Source organism: Natator depressus, chromosome 7 (genome assembly GCF_965152275.1).
Source record: "Natator depressus isolate rNatDep1 chromosome 7, rNatDep2.hap1, whole genome shotgun sequence".
NCBI lineage: Eukaryota > Metazoa > Chordata > Testudines > Cheloniidae > Natator > Natator depressus.
This window is the reverse complement of record NC_134240.1, coordinates 61,628,809-61,652,767: the sequence shown is the minus strand read 5'-3', so window position 1 is coordinate 61,652,767 and position 23,959 is coordinate 61,628,809. Positions and strand designations below refer to the sequence as shown.

Sequence of the window (23,959 nt, the reverse complement as noted above, 5' to 3'; positions counted from 1 at the left end):
AAAAGAAAAAAAAGGTCTTAGTTTGCATAAACAAATCCATTTCTATCAACAGACAGAACTGATTAATCCAAAATTAACTTATACATTCTTAAAAAAACTTTAGCTAATTAAACAAAAGTTATACTGCCAATAAATAGATACTCTTAATCTAACCACACATGACAGTAAGTAGGGGCAATATTTACTATACACACACTGCTTCCCACTCAGTAAAACTACACAAGAGTTTTAAACATTAGAGCATACTAGCTGAATAAATGTAGACAGACACCTTATTTGTAGCACTATAACAGTCAGCCTCATAACTATATATGTATTTAAAAATGCCACCTGATACTTCCTGAAAGAATTTTAAGCAAAAAACATTTTTAAACTGCAGAAAATGTACCCTACAAACCTTTGATTTAATATAAACTATCGCCTCACCTTGTGGTATTTATAAAATGTGGTGGACAAATAGAATACAAAGCTAGTTTGCAGAATAAAACAGAATGCTACAAAGTTTACAATTGTTAATCTCTCCCACTAGTGAGATAAACTAACCCCAGAGTGATTTTTACACACAAGCTCCCCTCTATACAGTAATATGCACCTTTATAAAAGATGGATATCAACTCTCATTATCTAGATATGGAATGCATGACTACATCCTTTTTGTTACTGCAGAAATGATAGAGCCACAGGATACACAAAGGAGCTCTAAGTCTAGGAAGTGTTCGATGCACAGAAATGCTGAGTTCGATGCACAGAAATTATTGCTCCAGTGCTGAAAAAGCAAAATAATTTTTTCTCCTCACAAGAAGTGTCTTGCAATACAAACCAAAATGTGGGGGGAGATTCCATGCAAAAACATATTCTGAAACAGAACTAAATAAAACTGAAAGCAGAGACGAAATAAAAAAAAAACCAACCAATTCAATTAATCACAAAAACAACTAGAATGAAATGTATTTCAGTGTTGAATATTGCTGCCTTCAAAGACACAGCTTCAGAAAAAGCATTACACTCTTAAATACTACCTCCCACTGAAAGGGTTACTCCAAAAGCATTGCAACAGTTGGGTAATGTGAACTAGACTCTTAGGTCTCATCTATACACAAATACCAGTATAGTTACAGCAGTACAACCCCACTACTGGGGATGCAATTTTATAAATATAAATGTGCTTACACCAGTACAGTTTATTTCTGTACAGGAAGTGGGATAAACTATACCAGTATAAGGCACCTTTACACAGGTAAAACAGCATCCACACTAGGGGTTGTACTAGTGCAGGGGTTCCCAAACTAGAGGTTGGGACCCCTAAGGGGGTTGTGAGGTTATTACATGGGGGGTTGTGAGTTGTCAGCCTCCACCCCAAACCCTGCTTTTCCTCCAGCATTTATAATGGTGTTAAATATAAAAAAAGTGTTTTTAATTTATAAGGTGAGGGATGGGGGGGGGTCACACTCAGAGGCTTGCTGTGTGAAAGGGGTCAACAGTACAAAGGTTTGAGAACCACTGTACTAGTGTAACTATATTGGTAGACTATCACACCCCTAACCAACAGAGTTATACGGTACAAAAGCTGTGTGCGAACCAGGCAACAGCAGATGATCTCTTAGTTGGGCAACACAAAAATTTAACTTCCTGACATGTCCTGAGAACTATTAGTTCTCCAGTACCACAGAGGTACCTGCAGCTTTTGAGAGAAAAGAGTTTGTATGTCGGAATCCATAATTCATTCCAAAATTGGAATTAAACTGATGTTTTCATCTGAGAGTTAAGAGGGAGAGAGATGAAGATTTTCTCAAAATTGCTCATTGGTGAATACACATTACATCCTTTAGCTTTCCAGCTGAGCAATATCCTTGAAATCTAACTTGATGAGCAGCTGTTAAAATGTACATTAAATAAATTGTTGTGCACTTTTTAGGGAAGACCTGGGATCCTAGAACAAAACATCTCCCTACAAATCAACAGAAGAACCCAGGATTTTGGCAGCTGTGCCAGTGCTTAAACAGCCCCAGGCTATTTTGAAAGATGGAAAGGGAAGTCTCTGGGTGCTCCTGGTGGAAGAATGTGAGGTCTCAGAGTTTATTAATATAGCATTGCAGAACTGCCAAACTAAAGTGAAGAGGACATATTGTTCCTGGGGAACTAGGCAGATTTCAGTAGTTCTCATAACTAAATTGGTGTCAATACTGAGTGCAAAAAAAAAAGTCATTGGTATCAACTACCTCTTGCTTTTTGTAGATAATGGTTTCACAAAACAAACTAAAGAGAAAGAAATCCCCTGGTTTTCTCTGGAAAAGTATGCTGAGGCCTGTTGTAGATATACAAGATTTTATTTTTGTTCTTTCCCAAATGGTAAAAACATGAATACCCCAAACTGAAACAAAACCTGCTAATCTTCTCCTGAACAGGAGTAATGAACTGAGGTTAATGTACTGAACAAGCTATAACAGGACAGAGAGAGAGAGAAGAAAAATTAAACACTAAAAATACTGAAAAAAGAGCAACATGCCTCAAGCTATTACACAAAGCAAGCAGATAAAGTGGGACTAATAGCGTAAAGCATATCTCAGGGGGACGGTGCATTAGTAAAAATGCATGTTATTTTGATTGTGAAATGTAAAAATTTCAACAGCTCTGAAAAGCTGGTCACAAAGTGGCTAGTTAACTACAAAAGCAAGTGTTGCCTTTGAATCCCAAGTAACAAGTTAACTTGAACATAGTTTAAAAATAACGTTCAACTTACTTCTACACTGAACATCATTTTTATAACAACGATTGTCTTTCTCCCCTTTGTCCTCCTCTTCCTCCTGGTTCTGCCTACCAGGTTGATACTGGAATACTTTTCTGATCACAGGCTTTAAGTCATCATCTTCCCCATCTATCTCACAAGTAGGTTCCAGCTGTGGCATGGGCCGCTCTTCATCCGAGTGATCAAAGGGCTCGTTCAACACCTCTGTGGTTTCAGAAATTGTCTCTGTTGTAACACTACTATTAATCCTTCTGCGTTTACGACCCCTTTTCTTTTTCAAGATGAAAGGTCTCTAAAAAAAAATTCCAAGAAATATAACAATGAACTGTTAGAGTCCAGGAAGAGTTACCTGACTTGGTACATAGAGAACAAATTAATTTTTGTGAAATGCGTTTATGATGGTCTAATCTATTTATCAATTTAGAAGTTACCTTATGTTACACTTTTAAATCTAGATTAGATTTTTTTACTGCTATATACTAAACCCATACAGTTAAGCAATGAGCGTGTGCCATCTGAGACAGAATGCACACTCTGGTCTTTGTTTTATGAAGGTGAAAATTAATATCTATAGTTTATGGTTGGCTTCCAGCCTCTACTCTGGTTAAACAAATAAAAATTCACAATAGTAGTATATAAAATATTTATGCTTACAAACACCTGGTTATATACTTAGTGGCTCATATTTCCACTAAAACCATTTGCAAGACTCAAATGTACATCTTATGCTTTTAGATTTCAGGTTCCTTAAAATTATGATGCTGCTTATAAACAAACAAGCAGAAAAATGATAAACAGCACAGTGCCAAGACAAATAGTCCAAGTCTTAAACTTGGTGTAAATAACAGCAATATACTAAAGAATGTTACAGTTTAGCAGCTGTAGAAAAGAAGGGTTTGATCAGGTTCAGCTAAAATTTCAGTAAGTTATATTTCCACTGTTACCTATTCATTTCTCAAAGATTCACATTTACTTTAAAATTCTCTAATCCAAAAATATACACAGTGGGACACTCATCTGTAGCTTCTCACCAAAGCAATGTAAATACATGCAGTAAGCCAAGTAGTTTAACATTTATGGGTTCTTAAATTATTAAGTTAATAAACATTCAACATGATTGCATAATTTTCAGCAAAAAAATTTAAATACTCAAGATTAAGCAGAATTTGGAGGGTTTAGTTCCTGGAATAAGAAGGCGCTGTATAAGAAAATAGAAATGTTGTAATATTTCGAGAAACAAATTTGTCTTAAAAAAATGCATTTGCTTTATTAACATATCTTGCAAAAGACCTTTTTATCCTGCTAATCTTGTAACAGGAGAAAACACATAATTGATTTGACTTCATCCCAAAAGGGCAAAAAAACCCAAGTGAGGGTATGGAAGAACCAATTAAAATGTTTAATCAGTACCAACCCTAAACAGCAGAGGGCAGTCATTAGTTTAAAAATAAATTCTAATTCTAATGTTCAGTGCCATCCATTTTTTCATAACAATATGAATAAGTCAAAAGGAAAGCCAAACTGCCTAGAAAACAGCTATGAACCAGGAAGGGCTTAGTGTGCAAACACAATTTAGATAAACATAAAAGAAGTCTAATTAAAGCTCGTAAACAGAAAAAAACCCTGCACTTTTTTTGTATCTTTTTGACAAACATGGTTTGATTGTAATGGACACTGAACAAGTTTAACTGAAAGTGCTAAAAGTAACATACCTTTCTTTTTATGGCCAGTGATTGTGGTTTGGTCAGCCGGGGAGGTGAACTTTGGTGATTCCCATCCCCCTCATCATCCTCACTGCTTTCTTTAGATTGCTCTGTGGATTGCCCTCGCTCTCCAACCACTGCCACACTCTCTGGAGATCGCAAGTATTTATTTTTAGATTGTACTTTTGCAGGTGATTGCCTACTATTAGTTCTTGTGGAGAATATATCTTGCTCTTCCTTTTCCCAGCAGCTAGCCTGTTCCATCAGACGCTCAGCCTGAAGGGTTGGGGTTAAAATAATGGGTCACTGAAACAGTATTAGCCATATCAAGTTCAGCTAAAGAGTTACAATAAGTCGACCCTGATTAGCACTGCTGCCTAACCAAGCAACAACATTTCAGCTGAATCATCTAGTAGCTCCTTTACAACAGTTAGGATAACAAACCAAAGAAGATTGCATTTCATGGGATATTTAGCACTATTAATGATGCAGCGAATTGATTTAAGTCTTTTAGCACTACATTACATGCCCGCTGACATGGATCACTTTGAGCAAGTTCATAAACACAAAGAATCGATTGACACTGCGGCCTTTGAGCTCTGCACCAAATCTGATCTGATTCCATGCTTCTAGACTACTTCAGGAGCAGTTAAGTACAACTTCATAGCAAGTGAGACAGAGTTTAGGTTTTCATATTCATTTTCCAAAACTTACTGTACAATCTCCAAAAACCCTGAGTTATAAGTGATTAGTGCTAAAGTGTTTCACACAAGCAGTTTTCCCCATAACTAAGATGTGACAATGTTAAACAATGCTATATTTAAGACAGCCTACTACTGAATGGTAAAAACTGGAGAAGAAATCCTAAGGAAAGGAATTCAGACTGACAATGTCTGCTGTTACCTCTTTTTCAGCTTCCCTCTCTTCTTCAGAAACCGCAGCATTAGAAACAAGCAGTGGAGTCCATCTCAAACTTTCAGGGTCTACTTCATTGACGCGTGGATTAGCTTTCAGTTTCTCCATGTGGCTTGAGATCAGTTTTTCCCTTCTAATTATTACAAATCTAGAATTCAAAAAGGATTTTTGATGTTAGAAAAACATCAAGATAAAGCAAAACAATCTCACATAACTACTTTGGAAAATAGAGGTCTGGGTAAAAATAAAGAGGGAGATGGAGACCACTATATACACATTAATATATCTTACATGCATGCAGGAGAAATATCGCTCATGCTGGTGTTTTTCATCAGAACAAAAATGTGCATAATCATTTACAAGATAAAAGACAGATATTAACAGGATTAAATAGGGAAAAGGAGAGAAAAGAGAATGCTCCTGCAGCAGTAGATGTTCACAGACATGTGGAAGATGTCTGAGCATGGACCCCAGGGCGACCTTACCCATCCCTGGCATAACTTTCTCCAGTTGTGTTACAGAACATATTAGGACAAAGCAGAATATATATGGGACCATGGTGCTTAAAACTGGGAAAGTTAGTGACTAGAGTATCAGTCCTGTAAACAGGATATGATTGGGCAGGAAAGCAAATTACAAATACAGGTATTCTAATAAAAGAAACAAAGAAGAAATAAATACATAAGAATGGCCATACTGGGTAAGACCAATGGTCCATCTAGCCCAATACCCTGGCTTCCGACAGTGGCCAATGCCCGATGCTTCAGAGTGAATGAACAGAGCACAGCAATTCTGAGTGATCTATCCCCTATCATCCAGTCCCAGATTCTGGCACTTGGCAGTTTAGGAACACCACGAGTATGGGGTTGCATCCCTGACCATCCTGGCTAACAGCTATTGATGGATCTATCCTCCATAATCTTATCTAATTCTTTTCTGAACTCAGTTTTGCTTTTGGCCTTCACCACAACCTACGGCAATGAATTCCATAGGTTGAATGTGCCTTGTGTGAAAGAAGTACTTCCTGATGTTTGTTTTAAACCTGCTACCTCTTAATTTCACTGGGTGACCCCTAGTTCTTGTGTTATGTGAAGGAGTAAGTAATACTTCTCTGTTCACTTTCCCCACACCATCCATGATTTTATAGAACTCTGTCATATTCCCCATATCCTCTCTTTTCTAAGATGAGCAACTTAAAGAGCAATCCTTTGGTTTTCCTTGGGACCCACTTCTATCATGATACCTGTAAGAAAGTTAATGAACTGAAGGGCAGATGGGTATAGTTGGCATCTTGTATTTTTTCATATCTATCTAGTTCAGGGATCGGCAACCTTTGGCATGTGGGGCCCGCCAAGGAAAGCCCCTGGTGGGCAAGGCTGGTTCGTTTACCTGCAGCGTCCGCAGGTTTGGCCGATCACAGCTCCCACTGGCCGCAGTTCGCCGTCCCAGGCCAATGGGGGCTGCGGGAAGTGGCATGGATTGAGGGATGTGCTGGCCGCCCTTCCCGCAGCCCCCATTGGCCTGGGACGGCGAACCATGGCCAGTGGGAGCCGCGATCGGCCGAACCTATAGATACTGCAGGTAAACAAACTGGCCCGGACTACCAGGGGCTCTCTCTGGCGGGCCGTGTGCCAAAGGTTGCTAATCCCTGATCTAGTTATATATAGTTATTTGGGGAAGAGGGAAAATTGCATAGGTAGATGTATATAAAAACCACATGTATCTGACTTAATCCCTTTCTCCCACCCTTTGTGGGTTGCTCTTTAAAATTTGGATGCTGTTTGGGGCAAGGACTGTGGGCCAAATTCTCTGCTGATATAAACTTGCACAGGTGCAGTGAAGGCAACAGAACTGCATCAAACATATACCAGCAGGGAATTTGGCTTCATGCTTTCATATTTCTTTGTGCCAAGTGCAATGGGGCTCCGATTGTGACTGTCGCCCATGGATGCTGCTTTCATTGTGCAGGGGATTCCGGGCATTTCATTGTGCAGGGCACAGTCCTGTGCAGACAACAAAACTATGGTTTCAACATCAAAAGTGTGGAACCTAGCATAGAAAACACAACACTCTGATCCTGCAAACACATACACATGTGAGTAACTTAATGCGCCTGAGTACATAACTATTCACATGCCTGAAGTTACTCATGTGCTGAAGTGTTTGTATGATTGGGCACTGGTGAGATTATTTCTATTTATCGAGAAGCATCTATTTATAAACTAGAGGCATATACCATTATTTTTAGCACCACATCAAAAACCAAACGTGGAAAAATATACACTTAATGATCCTCCAAACTCATCACCATTTACATGGAGACTCTCCCTCCTTAACCTACTCATTCCACCCAATCAAGGAATTTTATCTCATGGTTTGTTCTCATGTAAGTAATATTTTAATTTGCTGCATGACTGTTGGAGACTGTGTGGCCTAAAATACAAAACAATGCACAGAAGACAAAATATAAACCATCAGAATATTTGTGGACTGTCATGGTACCCTCCCCGAGCACAAGCAAACTCTTAACTTCCTTTAACAAATCTTCTCTCCAAAGCACTTACTGCTGACATGCTGTGTCAGATGTTGCAAAGTAGAACATTATAATCCTAAATTATGCCCTACCAAGAGCAGAGATCGAGAATATCCAAAATGAAGGACGTTACCATATTGGCTCTCCTCCTATGAAGGAGGACGTGTACTTAATTCCTATGTAGTGCTGCCAACTTTTGTGATTTTATTGCAAGTGTTCGCAAAAAGAAAAGGAGTACTTGTGGCACCTTAGAGACTAACCAATTTATTTGAGCATAAGTGCATCCGATGAAATGAGCTGTAGCTCACGAAAGCTTATGCTCAAATAAATTGGTTAGTCTCTAAGGTGCCACAAGTACTCCTTTTCTTTTTGTGAATACAGACTAACACAGCTGCTACTCTGAAACCTATTGCAAGTGTTGTGACTTTAGTGTAATTTTTAAAGCTCCAGCTCCTGGAATCATGAGAATCAAATGTCTAGCCATCATAGTTGCAGAGAATAGCTTGTAAAGTGAATGCATTCTAACAGCTCAGAAACCAGAAGGCAAAGAAAAAGAACCTCAAAATTATTATTATTTAAAAAAAACAAACCCTTATTTTTAAGCCAATCTCATATTTTGGTGATGGACTCATGGTTTTTTGTTTTTTTTTAATGCTTGAGGTTGGTAATACAGCAAAATGTACACGTGTTATTGAGTCCACAGTTACTGCCTTCTTCCTTGCTTTGTATGATACATTTTCTCAGCAATCACTGTCCCTTCACCAACTAATTTTGCAGACTTTTCGTTTCTGAAGCTGAAATTTTCCAAAGTGTTTAAGGGCTTACTTATGCTACAAGGACTATACCAGCATGGCTCTAGTGTCACAGCTATGCTGGCATAACCCCATAGTGTAGACACAGCCTACATCAATAGAAAGGTTTTTTTCTATCTGTGTAGGAATACCACTTCTCCAAGTGACTGTAGCTAAGTTGACAGAAGCATTCTTTCATTGTCCTAGCTGCACCAACACTGGGGGTCAGGTCAGCATAGTTATGTCACTCAAGGCTGTGGATTTTTCACATCCCTGAGTGATACAGCTAAGTTGATCTAACATGGAGACTAGGCTCATGAGATATAGAAGCACAGGTCCCACTGAAAATAAATAAGACCTGTGTCTTAAATCAGTTAGGCCTTTTGATAATTCCACCCTAAATGCTAAATCTAAATTTTTCAATCCAGTATACTAATAAGAAGAGACATGTAAAAAAGGACTCTGTCAACTTAAAAAAAATCTACTAATGTTACAAGCACTACTAAAGATTTCTATAAATGAAAGCAAATAAAGAAAAATATTCTATTGTTTTGCTTTCTCTGTGCATCTGCCTGAACTTGTGTATAGTCAGTTAGGTTCCCTTGTTCGTGTGTCTTTCACACCGTAATAAGAGGAGAAAACATTTTTTTTTTTTTGAGCAGGGAGGGAGGAACTAGGAAAACATGACTGTAAAACAATGAAAATTAGTGAGGGAACTCTGGTGTGGGTATGCTATCTGAAACTACCTTCAGTTTCAAAACAGGCGTTGGCTTGATTTTCAAGTTGGCAGTCCCTTCTCAGGCAGTGACGATCACCACTAAGCCTTCATAAAAGTCTATGCAAAGTACACTAGTTTTTTCCTATGGTAAAAGGTGCACTCTCAACGAGTATTGCTACAATGAATATTTTTGTCTTCATAAGTACTCTCCAAATGGTGTATGCTTTACTGACCTGTCTTCCCTCCTGTCTATCATGCTGTGCTGCTGCAGGGTTGTGGCAATATCATGTGGACACATTCCAGTGGCTCGGCTCATTCCCTTGATGCTGATATGTTTTTCATGGTGGCAATAAAGGTATTCTAATATGACACTTTTCCAGTAGGCCAAGTACGAGAGACGACCCAGATCAGACAGCGGCTTTTCAGGGGACCCTGCTTGTCCCTCTCTTCTAGAAAGTAAATAACCTAACAGAGGGAAGAGAAAGAACATTTTATTGAACCAACTCACCTTGAGAATTTAGGACATGTCCTATTAGAGAGACAATACATAACAGACATGTCAATGTGACCACACGCTATGAAAAAAAGAGAAAGATTCAGCTGAAAAAAAGGCAGAAAATGCTGTCTTTCCCTGTTTCGGTAGCATCTAAGAAGGTTCTGTGCGCCTTATTTCTCTGAATTCCTTATAGCAAACCTCAGATTCATTTGTGTGGTATCAGCATTTCAAACCTGCATAAAAATGTTTTAATCATGGGAAAAAATAATTTTTCAGGACAATAACTTGAACATACACACTGTCATTTAGACAGTTTCTTGCAAATACTGGAAATCAGGAGATAACATGAAAGTCCTTCCATGGCACCATCACAGGGAGTAACAGTCCATTCACTTTTCCTGTTGAGAGCTGTGTATTATCAAAGAGTCACCTTGACTAAAACGCAATAAGCAATGTACAATATAACTTGTGGGTTAACCTGAACTTGTGAGAAGTATTTTTTAAAATGCCATGTCCTTTAAGTCAGCTGTAAGAACATTCAGCTAGCTCCCATTTTATGTCTTCCACAGTAATTACCCTATTTAGCAGTATAATACAATAATCCTGTTCAAAAATGTCTTCCTCAATATATACCATGTAGGTCTCCATGGTATAATCTAGGCTAGTCCTTTAGCTCTCCTCAATTTCAAGAAGCTTTAAATTATAAAACAGAGCAAACCTGCTTAAAGAAAGTGAAAAAAAATCTGGAAGCTGTTATTGTAATTAAAATCTGCTTACGGAGAAGAAATGGTATAAACTAATGATGTCTACCTTTCCCTGATTAAATACTCCTTTAGCTTCACCTTTATGAACACTATTCAAATGCGGACCTTAAACAGCAGGTACCCATATTTATGAAATTATATTGCTCAGAATGTGTCAAACTTGAGCCCACCAGCACCACTGGTTCTCTCTCTTACAAATAACTTTCTAAAATGGCTTGATGCATTAAACTTCAAAAACGAGTCAGAATTTCATTTCTTTAAATCTCAAAGCTCACTGCAAATGCACCTTTACCATAGCCAACTTTGCATATCTCAAGACAAAATCAGCATATTCCCCATTACATTTCTGATTTCCCCCCCTATTTTAATCATAATGTTTTTCGCTATAAATTAAAGCCAGGTGATTAACATTTTGGTTAGTGAAACACAGTCATTCTTATGGACTTATTTCCTCGCTTTTCTGCATACTTTATGTTCTCCAAATCAATATTTTATAGTGTGAAACAATGGTCTTTGTTTTTCTTCTGTTGTGGGCCCCATCAGGGCTGACAATTGGAAAGTGTATCTACTCTGATCACACTCTCGCCTCCGGACCACAAAATGTCCATAATACAGAAAGGCAGACATGCCATTACACACAAGATGATCAGTAACATTGTGGGTGGCAGTTAAATATTATTCAGATATCTACTAGTCTGTTAACAGAAGAATTTATGAATAATAAAGCCTACTAGTTCATAAGGAGGAAAGTTGCCCCACTGGAAATGTAAAGTCTACTTATACCTATGGAAACCATGAAGACACTTGGGCCAGTACAACCTGTTCTATTTACCACACAACTGCCATCTAACATAGTGCTACTTAAGCTTACTGCAGTGAGGTAGCCTATGACAATATACCCATTATATACGATAGTGCCTTACAACATCTGTTGACTAAGATACATTTTCTAACAAGCTAAGCCACTGTGCATACAGAGGACGCTGGTCTTCATGTTCTAAGACTGATTGTATTTGGTCATTGTGGACTGGCTAGGTTGAAGGCCAAGAATAAATATCTTGCTTCAAACTTTGGTATAGCACAGCTCCTCTTTACCCCTGTACATTCTGTACAATTTTGGGGAAAATTTTAGTTCTAACTGATAAGAATTCAAAACCAGCTTACTTACACTGTAAAGTAAGACGAACTTTGTATTTAATGTGTACTACATGTCATTGCTAATCAGATAGAGTGTGAACCTGTAGTGCAAGAAATGGTGAGATGGTTTCAGATGCAGGCTGAAAGAGCATGTGGGTTTGTACAAAGATATGAAGTGTCCCATAATGCAGAGACTGAAGCTGGTTAAATTATCAAGTTATTTGAAATCATCAGCTAATGCCATAACTTGCAAAGACACTCAGACACAATCTTCTACGTTGTTTTGCTTTTACTAACATCATCCCATGTATTATGGTATTACTGCTCAGTGTATACTCTCCCAAAGTATCTTTGCATATCATTATGGTTGTTTAGCCTAGTGAATAGAGCACTAGACTGGGATTCAGGAGACTCAGTTTCTATTCCCAGCTCTGCCATTGGCTTACTGGGTGACCTTGGGGAAGTTACTTAACCTCTGTGTCTCCACTTCACCCCATCTGTAAAATAGGGATGATTACCTCCTTTATAAAGCACTTGGAGAACTACTGATGCAAACCACTGTATAAGAGCAAGGTATTACTTACTACTAGATCACTATAAATAACTTTACAATTTTACCGATTTATATTCTGAAGCACAGGCTCCTTCTGTTTGCTACATACTCATACTCCCAGAACCTCCTATTATAACTTTGTCTACATTAGGGACTTGTTAATTACACCCACTCCAGTGTAACTAACATGGAGGTAGCACCAGTGTGAATTTCCCCCCCAAAATTCTGCAGTACGCACACAGTAAAATGATAAAAAGTTTAGAAAACTTGAAGTTTCCTTGAGGAAAGGTTTAAAAAAACTGGGCATATTTAGTCTTAAGAAAAGAAGACCAAGGAGAAGGGGGACTGATAAGTCTTCAAATATGGTAAGAACTGTTATAAAAGAGGACAGTGATCAACTGTTCTCCATGTCCAGTGAAAGCAGGACAAGAAGCAAGTGACTTAATCTGCAGCAAGGGAGATTTAGGGTAAATATTAGGAAACTTTCTAACTATAAGGGTAGTTAAGCACTGGAATAAGGGAGGTTGTGGAATCCTCATCACTGTAAGTTTTTAAGAACCGGTTAGACAAACACTTGCCAAGGACAGTCTACATATACTAGGTCCTGCCTGAGCACAGGGGGATGGATTAGATGACCACTCAAGGTCCCTTCCAACCTTACATTTCTATGGTTCTATGGCCTACCTGTGCCCAAGATGCTCATATCATATTACCATAAAAATACTTTGAACTTGCAGTGTAAATAGTGCAGATTAAATACTAAATTCCTCTTATTTACAGCATACACAATTTAATTGGTTCTGTGATTTAAATTACATCTATTAAATTAAACTTACCAAACAGATGCCAAATAATTGATCTAAGTTGCAGGTAAATAAAAAACACTGATCTTGATAGCTCGTGTATTTATCCTGAAGCATCTGAAATGAGTACAACACGCCCCTGTTAAACAGATAGCCCCAGTGCTGGTATCTCCATCTAGTCTTAACAATGGATATCCTCAAAATGATGACCTAACAGATTTTCTAAGGATATAACTAGGAATGCTGGCAACTTTTGGAGGAAAAAGCACAATAAATGAAGTATAAACAGTGGATACCGTTTGTTATGAATAACAGTGAAGCGAAAGTACTACTAGGTGTTTCTTAGTTAAGAAAAGAGTCCCCTTGCTCTCTTCACAGGGATGCATGGTGCCAACTAAAGCCTACCAGACCACTGCACAATAAAATTAATATCCAGAAAAATACTAACATTTAGGACTCCTAGCCCTGTCTCCAGGTTTGAGAAACAATTTGTCCATGCAGATTCAGGCCCCTAGTTTTGTTGTATGAATCTCCTCATTACTACTACACTTCATCAACAGAAGAGACTAAGATTATATATGGGGGGCAGGGGAGAAATGTATAATCCTTTTTAATTAGGAAAACTCTAGTCCACAAATTTAAGAGCAGAGATGAGTAGCTCCCTAGGATTTTCATTAAAGAAATTATAGCAAACACTAAAAAGTCCCCTTTCAATCTGTTGCTATGCTCAGCTTGATACATTCTTATTCAGATGGATCCCAAGGGAATTGAGTATCTATGAAAGATTCTGCAGAATGCTTATTTCAGGCAATTAATTATATAAGTAGGTAATTTATTCTACATTGAACAATTCTGCGAAAAGCAATCTTTTAAATATTTATACCACCTTTATGTAACTTCAGAGCACAATCTCCCCTCTCCAGCCTCCATGGTTACACTCATAATGAGAGATGGGCCAATACTGCAGTGATCTAGATTTTGAACACTCCAAAGTTTGGGGCTGTCTGGATCTAGAGTTCAATTTGGATGAATCCTGACTCCCCAAGCAAGAGACTCAGAGGCTTACAAACACTGTATGAAAAAGGCAATCCTGATCCATCATTTTCTGATCAAATTCACACATGAATATAAGTTTTTTCACAGCATCTTTCAATATCCCAAGCTAGGGAAGTATCAAGCCAATTGTACTAAGTCTCTCTACTGACAGGGTCATAAATCTGAGCTCACATATATGCAAGTGTGGTCGATTCGGCTTCCTCCAGGGACTGTGTATAGTCTGAAGGAAGCAAAACAACAAGCTCCGCAGACTGAAGCAAACTTCCGTTTGATCTGACTGGAAAGTCAGTTCTTTTTTCGTGGAATTAAGACATTTTGCTTTGTATCGTTCTCCCTACAAACTCTAAATGAAGTTCTAACTTGCTGCAGGACCTGGCCACCCAGTTACCATTCAAATCTGTATTGAAATAATGAAGTCTTATTAATTGTTTAAAAAAACCCATACAGGCTTATTAAACTATGATTGCTGTCTCCATGGATTCAAGACAAGACTATCACGAAGATGCCCAAATAAGTTCTTAGGTTGGGTTGGAATGGGTGAGATGAGTCCCAAAAAGCAAATCAAGTGACAAGTGGTCTGGAAGAAAACTGCACAGAGGAAGATGTAAAACAGAAAAAAGTTCCACTCTAGAAAAATTAATAGTATCTATTTGGGGACCATTGCTATGAGCATTATTCTGTCAAAAGGTCTGCAGAAGAATGAAGTTAAGCCAGTTGGGCTTTATAAAGATGCCCATGTGCTGAGAGACACAACAGGATAGTGGTCTTGCAGATCTTCTCCGTGCAGGGCTGATGCCCTTTCTGCCCAGAAGACTGTTGTGGAACATGGACAGTGGGCTCTGATCCCTTCAGGAATTAGTTTATCTGTCGCTGAATAGACATTTCAGTATACAGCACCTAATCAATCTACCTATGGAGGATTTAGTTTCTTAAGCATTTACAGTGAAAGGAAATGAATAAATATGTTTTGCTTGTTCTCCCGAAGTGGTTGGCTATACTAAGATAAACTTTAACTGCTCAATAGCACATGCCATCTTTTTTCCAATAGTGTTAAGAGAATGAGGGAAGAAGGATCTCCTCTGATGTATGGAAAAGTTAACCTTAGCAATGAATTAATTGGCAGTATGATCAACAACCTTGTCCTGGGGGAAGATGAAATAATCTTTGTGTCTTCTAAATGCAGATGTTTCAAAATCCTTGACAAAAGGAAGCATGTCTTTATGCAGAGTAAACACAGGGAAATAGATGTGACTGCCTTGAAGGGACACAAGAGTTGTAGCAATTTAGAAAGATCTCATGTCAAGAAGATAGAACTAGCTGCTGTGAAAGGGAAGGAAGGAAGGAGCCCACAATCCAATGGTCCTCTTGTTTCCATCAAATGAGGGACTGGATCACTGTGGCTGAATGTTGTACTCTGCTTTGCATCTCTTGTTAAGAACAGCTGCAGGCCTCCAAGGAATCCCTGAAGTTTGCATGAATGTGTAACCTGAAGACCAAGGAGCTGCAGATACAGATGGATTGATGACACCATTCCATGACACTTCAGAAACCAATGCCTGGATCTTATCAAACTTTTCCTGTGTCAGGAAGACTTTGGCTCTCCTTGTGTCAACCCCACCTCATAGGTGGACTGTCCACTCAGAAAGAATCAGATAGCTCTTTAGGTTTATGGAAGTTGTCTTTCTAATGACTGTGAGCATCTGATGGGAAAATCATCTAAGAAAAGGCATAGCTGAGCTTTATGGGGCATGACTGGAATATAAAGATAAGCTCCTGCCAGATCCACTGAAGTAAGAAGGTCTCCTGCAACGACAATGAAAGATCTTGTCAGTTCTGTAGAATATTGTTGCGGCTGCCAGTGTTGCTGTTCTTGGGGCACCAATGTCAGCTGCACTAGCAGACAGTGCAGCATGTTAATTCAGCAGACCGTGATGTTGTTCTCAAGAAAGACCACAGGCTTGGTTCGGTGGCGAAGGTGCTCAGCCAGGTTTATTTGTCGACAAAGCACAGTACTAGAGCACAGGAGCAACACATGTATGCCTGCAACAAGGTACCTGCTCAGTCAGTACACCAGGATGCTGTCCCCTCAGCGAGTACAAAGTTGCCCCTCCTATGACTTCTCCTTTTATACATGGATACAAACAAGTTACAAAATACACTCCAGACGTTGTTAGTTACCACCCTTATCCTTATACCTGCTAGCTCGAACAAAACATCCTTACCCATTATCCTGTCATCCCATCCTTATCTTACGAGGGGTGGGTGTATTCTTATACCATCTCTTAGGAATGCATACATGTAGTTACTCAAGAGATCTGTGTGTTTTTATACCATCCTCTCCAGTCCGGAATGTGCTTATGTGGTGTTAGCTAATACCTACAGTGTTGTTATTTTGTCAAGGCCAGGCCACCTCTGATTCACAGCCTTTGGTTTACACTGGTTTTAGAGCAACAGCCGTGTTAGTCTGTATTCGTAAAAAGAAAAAAGAAAAGGAGTACTTGTGGCACCTTAGAGACTAACCAGTTTATTTGAGCAAGTTATTCCTAAGGCTGCAGCCAGGCCTACAAAAAGTAGAGTCTCCATCCTGAATTTCATCTTCTTCGCTGAGCAGGACCTGCAGGGCTTGGAGCCCCGAGAAGAAGAGTCAGGGTGGAGGGTAACCCCCCGAACCCGACTAGCACTAACTAAAACCAAAAACTAGAACTACAAACCAAACTAAAAACAACTATCTAAAGAGCTAGGGAAACGTGGAGAACTTGCTGAGCAAGCCGCCACAGTTCCAACGACCGTCACGGGCGGTAAGAAGGAACTGAGGGGGCTCCGGGTCAGCAGGGGTATGTATTGAGCGCCATGAAGGTGCCACTCCAGGGGGCTCCACAGCCGACCCACGGATGCTGCTGGGGGAAAACTTTCTGACGGCTGTGCACATGGCGTGCGCACACCTAATTGGAATCGATATGAGCGAGCACTCGAAGAAGAATAACCTGTTTCTGGCGTAGCCCATGGCAGATGGTTAACAGCAACACTAAAAGTTTAGAGCAAGACTATCATGTCCAATTGCAATACAGTGGGTTTTAGGGAGGAAGAACATAAGACAGTATTTGGCCAGGCCACCAGATTTAACAGTTCTTCTCCCATGAAAATGCCATGGGATATTTAACAATCACAAATTGTTGGAACAAATTAGTAAACAATCAATTTATAAGCCCGTACAGGATAACAGGGTTATAAGTAATAGCCAACAAGGATTTGTCATGAACAAATCATGCCAAACCAGCCTAATTTCCTTCTTTGACAGGGTTACTGGCCTGGAAAAAGGAAGCTGTAGACTTGATATATCTTCATTTTAGAAAGTTTTTTCATACAGTTCCACATGGCATTCTAGCAAACTCGGGAAATGTGGTCTAGATGAAATAACTATGAGCCGAGTGCAAAACTGGCTGAAAGAGCATACTTAAAGAGTAGTTATCAATGGTTTGCTATCAAACTGGGGCGTGGGGGGGGGGAAGAGTCCCACAGGGGTCTGCCCTGAGTCCACTACTATTCAATATTTTCATTAATGACTTGAATAATAGAGTGGGGAGTATGCTTATAAAGTTTGTGAATGACACCAAGCTGGGAGGGGTTGCAAACACTTTGGAGCAGAGGAGAGGAATTCAAAATGACCTTGACAAATTGGAGAATTGGTCTGAAATCAACAAGATGAAGTTCAGTAAAGACAAGTGCAAAGTACTTCACTTAGGAAGGAGCAATCAAATGAACAATTTCGAAATGGGGAATAACGGGCTAGGTGGTCGTACTGCAGAAAAAGATTTGAGAGTTATAGTGGATCACAAATTGAATATAAGCCAACAATGATATGCAGTGGAGAAAAACGCTGTGGTATACTAACAGGAGTGTCACATGTAAGACATGGGAAGTAAGTGTCCTGCTCTACTCGGCACTGCTGAGGTCTCAGATGGAGTACTGCGTCCAATTCTGGGTCCCACACTTTAGAAAAGAAGTAAACCAACTGGAGAGAGTCAAGAGGAGATCAACAAAAATTACAAAATGTTTAATAAATCTGACCTCTGGGAAAGGTTAAATAACTGGGCCAGTTTAGTCTTGAGAAAAGAAGACTGAGGCAGGGACTGGATATCAGTCTTCAAATATTGTGACAGGGTTAGGCCAGATGGCTACAGGAGAGTGATAGAAGGTAGATATATTAGCCACAGATTAAGCAGATCCCTTTTCCCTAAGTAAGATAATGGGCTGTTCCAGAACAATCAGGAAGTTGCTGGAACCAGTTAAGGCAGGCTAATCAGGGCACCTTGTTTTAAAAAGGACCTCACTTCAGTTAGTGAAGTGCGTACGAGGAGCTGGGAGCAAGAGGCGTGCAAGAAGCTGAGAGTGAGTAGGCGTACTTCTGGAAGACTGAGAAGTACAAGTGTTATCAGACATCAGGAGGAAGGTCCGGTGGTGAGGACAAAGAAGGTGTTGGGAGGAGGCCATGGGGAAGTAGCCCATGGAGTTGTAGCTGTCATGCAACTGTTACAGGAGACACTCTAGACAGCTGCAATCCACAGGTCCCTGGGCTGGAACCCAGAGTAGAGGGCGGGCCCGGGTTCCCCCCATCCCTCCAACTCCCTATTTGATATAAGAGGAGTCGATCTGGACTGTGGGTCCCACCAGAGGGGAAGGTCTCTGTCCTGTCCCCCGACCCGTTAGGTGGGCCAGCAGAGACTGCGGGGATTGTTCTCCTCCTTTCCCCCATGCTGGCCAGTGATGAGGTTAGCTGAGTGAACGGCAGGTTTGTGCCACTAGCCAAAGGAGCCAAACTGAGGACTGCTGTAAACCTCTGAGGCGAGCAAATCCGCCAGAAAGCGCAGAACCCACCAAGGCAGAGGAGGAACTTTGTCACAATATGTTAAAGGGCTGTTTTTTTTAAGAGGACAATTGTTCTCTATGTCAGATGGAGGTAGGACAAGAAGTAATGGGCTTAATCTGCAGGTTAGATATTAGGAAAAACTTTCTAAGTATAAGAATAGTTAAGCTCTGGAATAGGCTTCCAAGGGAGGTTGTGGAATCCCCATCACTGGAGGTTTTTAAGACTAGGTTAGACAAACACTTGTCAGGGATGGTCTGGGGTTTACTTGATCCTGCTCAGTGCAGGGGGCTGGACCAGGGGACCTCTGGAGGTCCCTTCCAGCACCGCATTTCTATGATTCCGTAAGTGATTAGGACCTCGGCTGCACCTCATGTGAAAAAGAGCACTTCCAGAAATATAAGATATGCTAAACCCAGTCAGGGCCATTTTCAATATAAATTCTGAGGGAGCATCCCCCTATTGAATCAGTAAAACCACTTCCTGCAGCATCTGTGTTCCTTGAATGTTCCTCATCCATATACTAACCTAGCCCAAGCTTGCTTAGTTTGCTGAATCTCACAGTATCACAGCCCAAAGCATGACCGTGGGTCATTCATTTTATGTGGTAAACAAAGGATATGGATCTGATCCAAAATGGCCATTCCTCGCTTCCTATAATGTGAATATTTACATTTATGCTGTTCCTTTGAGGATGACATCCTGGAAGACAATTGCTTCATTCTTCTGGAGGACCCTAAGTGTGACAAATTAAAATCTGCTCTGACCTTCTCTTTCACTGCATGTCACGCAGTACATGGGAGCATCTGACTATTGGATAAGAGAAAATTTGTTTATGTTACATATTTGAATCTAGAGGGTGAACAGCCTGTTCACCAAGATTACTGCCTTATATCTGCCACTGATATCCTCATGTTAAAAGGATTGAAGGACATTTCCTGAAAGAATGCTACATCACAGATCAGATGCTTCAGGTACTTTATTATGCAATTTTAACCAGCCACTAATAACCTAGGCATTCCATGAAATATAGTTTAAGAGACAAAATACAGGCAATCCATAGAAAACTAACACATACTTCCTCTCCTGACTTTTGGATTTTTCTGACTACTTATCTCCTGCTTTCATTTTTAAATAAATTTAGCTGGATGTTTCTCCTAAAACAGTACACAGTGATGAAGTTAATATATTGATATCTAAATTGATATCAAAGTTGCTGATATGAAAGGGACGATTTCCCATTTCTCAGAGCTGCTATTTCTTACTGGTTTTCTGAAGACTTTGCTTGACTGCACTACATTGGTTCACATTCAGAAGAGTCTCTTCTCACTCATAAGGGCTAGAAACTAAATTATTTTAAAAAATTAAATAAAGGATAAATTCTGAAGAAGCTGATGGAGCCAACAGAGCCTTGCTAGGATAGTATATAGGCAATACCAGCTCCGTCTGAACCCAGGCAGAAACTTATAGCTTGCAGCATTTTGTTTTGATAAAAACACAATTGTTTTTCAGTTATGCAAGAAAAAAAAAAGAGCATTTTAAAAATGAGCCCCTTAGACTGAGACTCATGTGATCTGCCTTTCAGTGGGGATGGAATTCTCATGTCAAAGTTTTAAAACCCTGGAAATCAGTGTTTACAGTGGAAAAAAGTCAGCACAACCTTAACTCTGCCTCTGTCACTGGGAAGCAATTTAATATATTAAACAAATTAACCCCCTCAAAATATATTTATAGCCCTGAGCAAATAGTCGCCTTTTTGTAATGTTTAGATTACACTAATTGCCCTCTTCTGGGAAACTAGAACCTAATGTTACTCTGAATAATAAACTCCACCCCCCCCCCCCAACATTCCCATCCTTTCAAGTAAAGAAATAAATAGCTAATAAAATTCTGGAAACTAAGAGGGGTTGAGTAGCTTAAGGCTCATAACTGAAGTGTCCTCAGCAATAGCTGGCCATCAGAAGCAGTTTGAGAGAAGGAATTGCTGGCCTCCATACTGACATATTGAGATTACCCTGTACACTTGTTTTTAAAAACAGGGTTACCTCTTTAGACTTCCACAGGCTCAACGAATGGATTGAAAGTGCTTTGAGAATAACTCAGTACAAATCAGTTACATTACAACCACCATCCTGTGCTGCAAATAAGTACAAAAAGAAAAGGAGTACTTGTGGCACCTTAGAGACGAACAAATTTATTTGAGCATAAGCTTTCGTGAGCTACAGCTCACTTCATTGGATACATTCAGTGGAAAATACAGTGGGGAGATTCATATACACAGAGAACATGAAACAGTGGGTGTTACCATACACACTGTAATGAGAGTGATCAGGTAAGGTGAGCTATTACCAGCAGGAGAGTGGGGGGGGGGGGCCCGGCGGGTGCGACCTTTTGAAGTGATAATCAAGGTGGGCCATTTCCAGCAGTTGATAAAAACGTCTGAGGAGGGGTGGTGGTGGTGGAATAAACATGGAGAAATAGTTTTACTTTGTGTAAAGGTGGGACAAACCTGGAACAACTGTGTTCGAGGCCATAATAAAGGAACTATTTCCCAAGTTAGAATACCTTTCTCACATGCTTTTAGCTCATCCACATTGATTTACTGTGCTGAAACGTGAGTTTAAATTCTGAAGTTCATCCAGTGTAGTCAAGGCCTTAAAATAAAATAAGATAGAAGTGTGTGACTAAGGATAAGAAGATATTTTGAACTTAAATCCTTATTTTGCTCTGCTAATTACTTGTGGATTGAAGCTAAATAGCTTTCTGCACAGCTCTGTTAAAGACAGATGGTATAACTGTTTGACATACATTCCATTTAAAAGTTAAACTCTTCACCTTATTTAGCTAAGCCCTTGTTCCTTTTGTGGTGTGCTTACAAATCCTTTTTGGCATCTTCTGTATGGCCTGGACACTTTACTACTGCTCACTGGAAAAGCCTCTCGCTAATCTGTTACAATTCACATTTCATGGAGCAATAGCAAGAGAGAGCAATAATTATTTCTTCTTTAAATAGGGAGGTTGAAGGAGTGGCAGTTCTGGGAAAGGAGTGCAGGAGTCTCATAGCAGGGTTGAGGAGAGTGGTTTTAAAGAAACTGGTGTTTCACTAGGAAACTTTTGCTTCCTCCATGTTTCTACCTGTAATCAGTTTATTGGAGACCAGCTTTCAAGCCACACAGAACTCTTCTTCAGGTCTGGGAAAGAAGAGCTCTGTGTGGCTTGAAAGCTTGTCTCTCTCACCAACAGAAGTTGGTCAGATAAAAGATATTACCTCAACCACCTTGTCTCTCTAACATCCTGGGACCAACATGGCTACAGCTACACTGCATGTAATCAGTCTGCCAAAGATCACCCACTTTCCACTCTGTGCTCAAAAAACTCTCACACTCCTCTCACAGATACCATTTCTGTTTGAATCTCAACCCACTTTCTACAGCAAATGGTTCTAAAACTGATAGATACACAGCATGTAAGCCTGGTCCAATTAATGTGATTTTTTTTCCCTATCAGGCTGGAGAATGACAGTTAAAGCATATCAACATTTGAAATTTTTCAAAAAAAATAATTTTTTTTTAAAGAAAAATCAGGGGAAAATTTCATAAACATTTTCAGGATTCCCCCCTCCTCCTTTTTAAAATACCTCTTTGCAAAAGGAAAGAAAATATGATGAAAAGACATAAGCTTTCAGACTCCCAATAGGCTTTTCAGTGTCTTTCTGACGGTAATTTAGAGAACTATACACAGATCAGTAGCTCTAATTCAAGTATAACCCATTAATCACTAGAACCAGAAGAACTGGTCTTACAGGAGTCAGTGGTAATTTCTAGGGTAAATTAAAAGAACAGAACACAACTGAAGTGTACTTGCACATTTTTCCACAAATGTAAGACCTACAGATGTCACTGCTTCCATGTACTTTAGCTGACTTCTCTGACGAGGAATCACGAACTCTTGCTAGTGGGCTACTTCACAGAAAGTGTCACGGTGAAGTTGTCACTTAGGAGGAAGACATGTTTCCTTCTCTAAGACACAAAAGGAGTCAGGGAAGGCTTCGCTGAATTTCCCAGAATGATCTCATATTTATATAACATCACTGACTGGAACAGGAACTCAGATTCTGAGTTGTCCAAACTGGATCAGTCCATGACAATTGTGATTTGAAGTGAGACAGTTGCAGAAGGAATTCCCTGAACCGATACAAACTGGAAAGTCTGCCAAGAGGAAGTATTTCAAAAGGTAAATTTAACCAGTGCAGGTCCGTTCAAGGCATCTGTTGGTGGAGACCAGCGGACTGGGGGTAGGAGTCCACTGAAGAATCTTCATGCTGACACAAGTTAGCAGTACCTCTGTAACACTGAGCACTGCACTCTTAGCAACTGGGCCCAGAGTCTGGATGAAGCCAAGCTTGTTAGCTCACAGAGCAGCCACAGATTGAGGGTTCGGGAGAATATCACAATTACAGCATATTTGAATCAAAGAGTACTTTTCTGGGTTGACAAAAAGAAAAAAAGGAGGATGACAAATACCAAAAGAAGCTTATGCCACCTGTCCAAACAAACCTGTGGCTATCCAACTGTGGCCAGCAGTATGCACAAACCACCTTTCTGCATATACACATTTATTGTATTTTTCTTGATTTACACATGCCTCTCTCAAACTCAATGCAAAACCAGCTATGCACTTTGTTAAAAACAAGACAATGACAACACAAAATCACCTCTTCTTCTTGCTTCCGCACATCTCAAATTATGCCAACAATGAAGCTACTGGGGGCCTTGTTAAAGGAGCTGTTGGGATAAATGGATAACATTAAATTGGCTTCCTATAAATACATCATAATTGGGCCAGACTGATGCCAGACACATAACGTACGGGTCCTTTTA

General features: G+C 39.7%; 1 protein-coding gene across 4 annotated transcripts in view; it reads right to left on the bottom strand.

Moving 5' to 3' along the window:
• Window positions 1-23,959, bottom strand: part of KAT6B (lysine acetyltransferase 6B) — a 177,445-nt gene that overhangs the window by 3,281 nt on the left and 150,205 nt on the right. For all 4 annotated transcript variants that reach the window (XM_074958639.1, XM_074958638.1, XM_074958641.1 and 1 more), the window contains exons 13-16: window positions 9,640-9,871; window positions 5,353-5,512; window positions 4,459-4,725; window positions 2,741-3,038 (exon numbers count right to left, since the gene is read on the bottom strand). In XM_074958639.1, coding sequence (XP_074814740.1) covers window positions 2,741-3,038; window positions 4,459-4,725; window positions 5,353-5,512; window positions 9,640-9,871 — 957 coding nt within the window. The remainder of the gene's footprint in view (window positions 1-2,740; window positions 3,039-4,458; window positions 4,726-5,352; window positions 5,513-9,639; window positions 9,872-23,959) is intronic.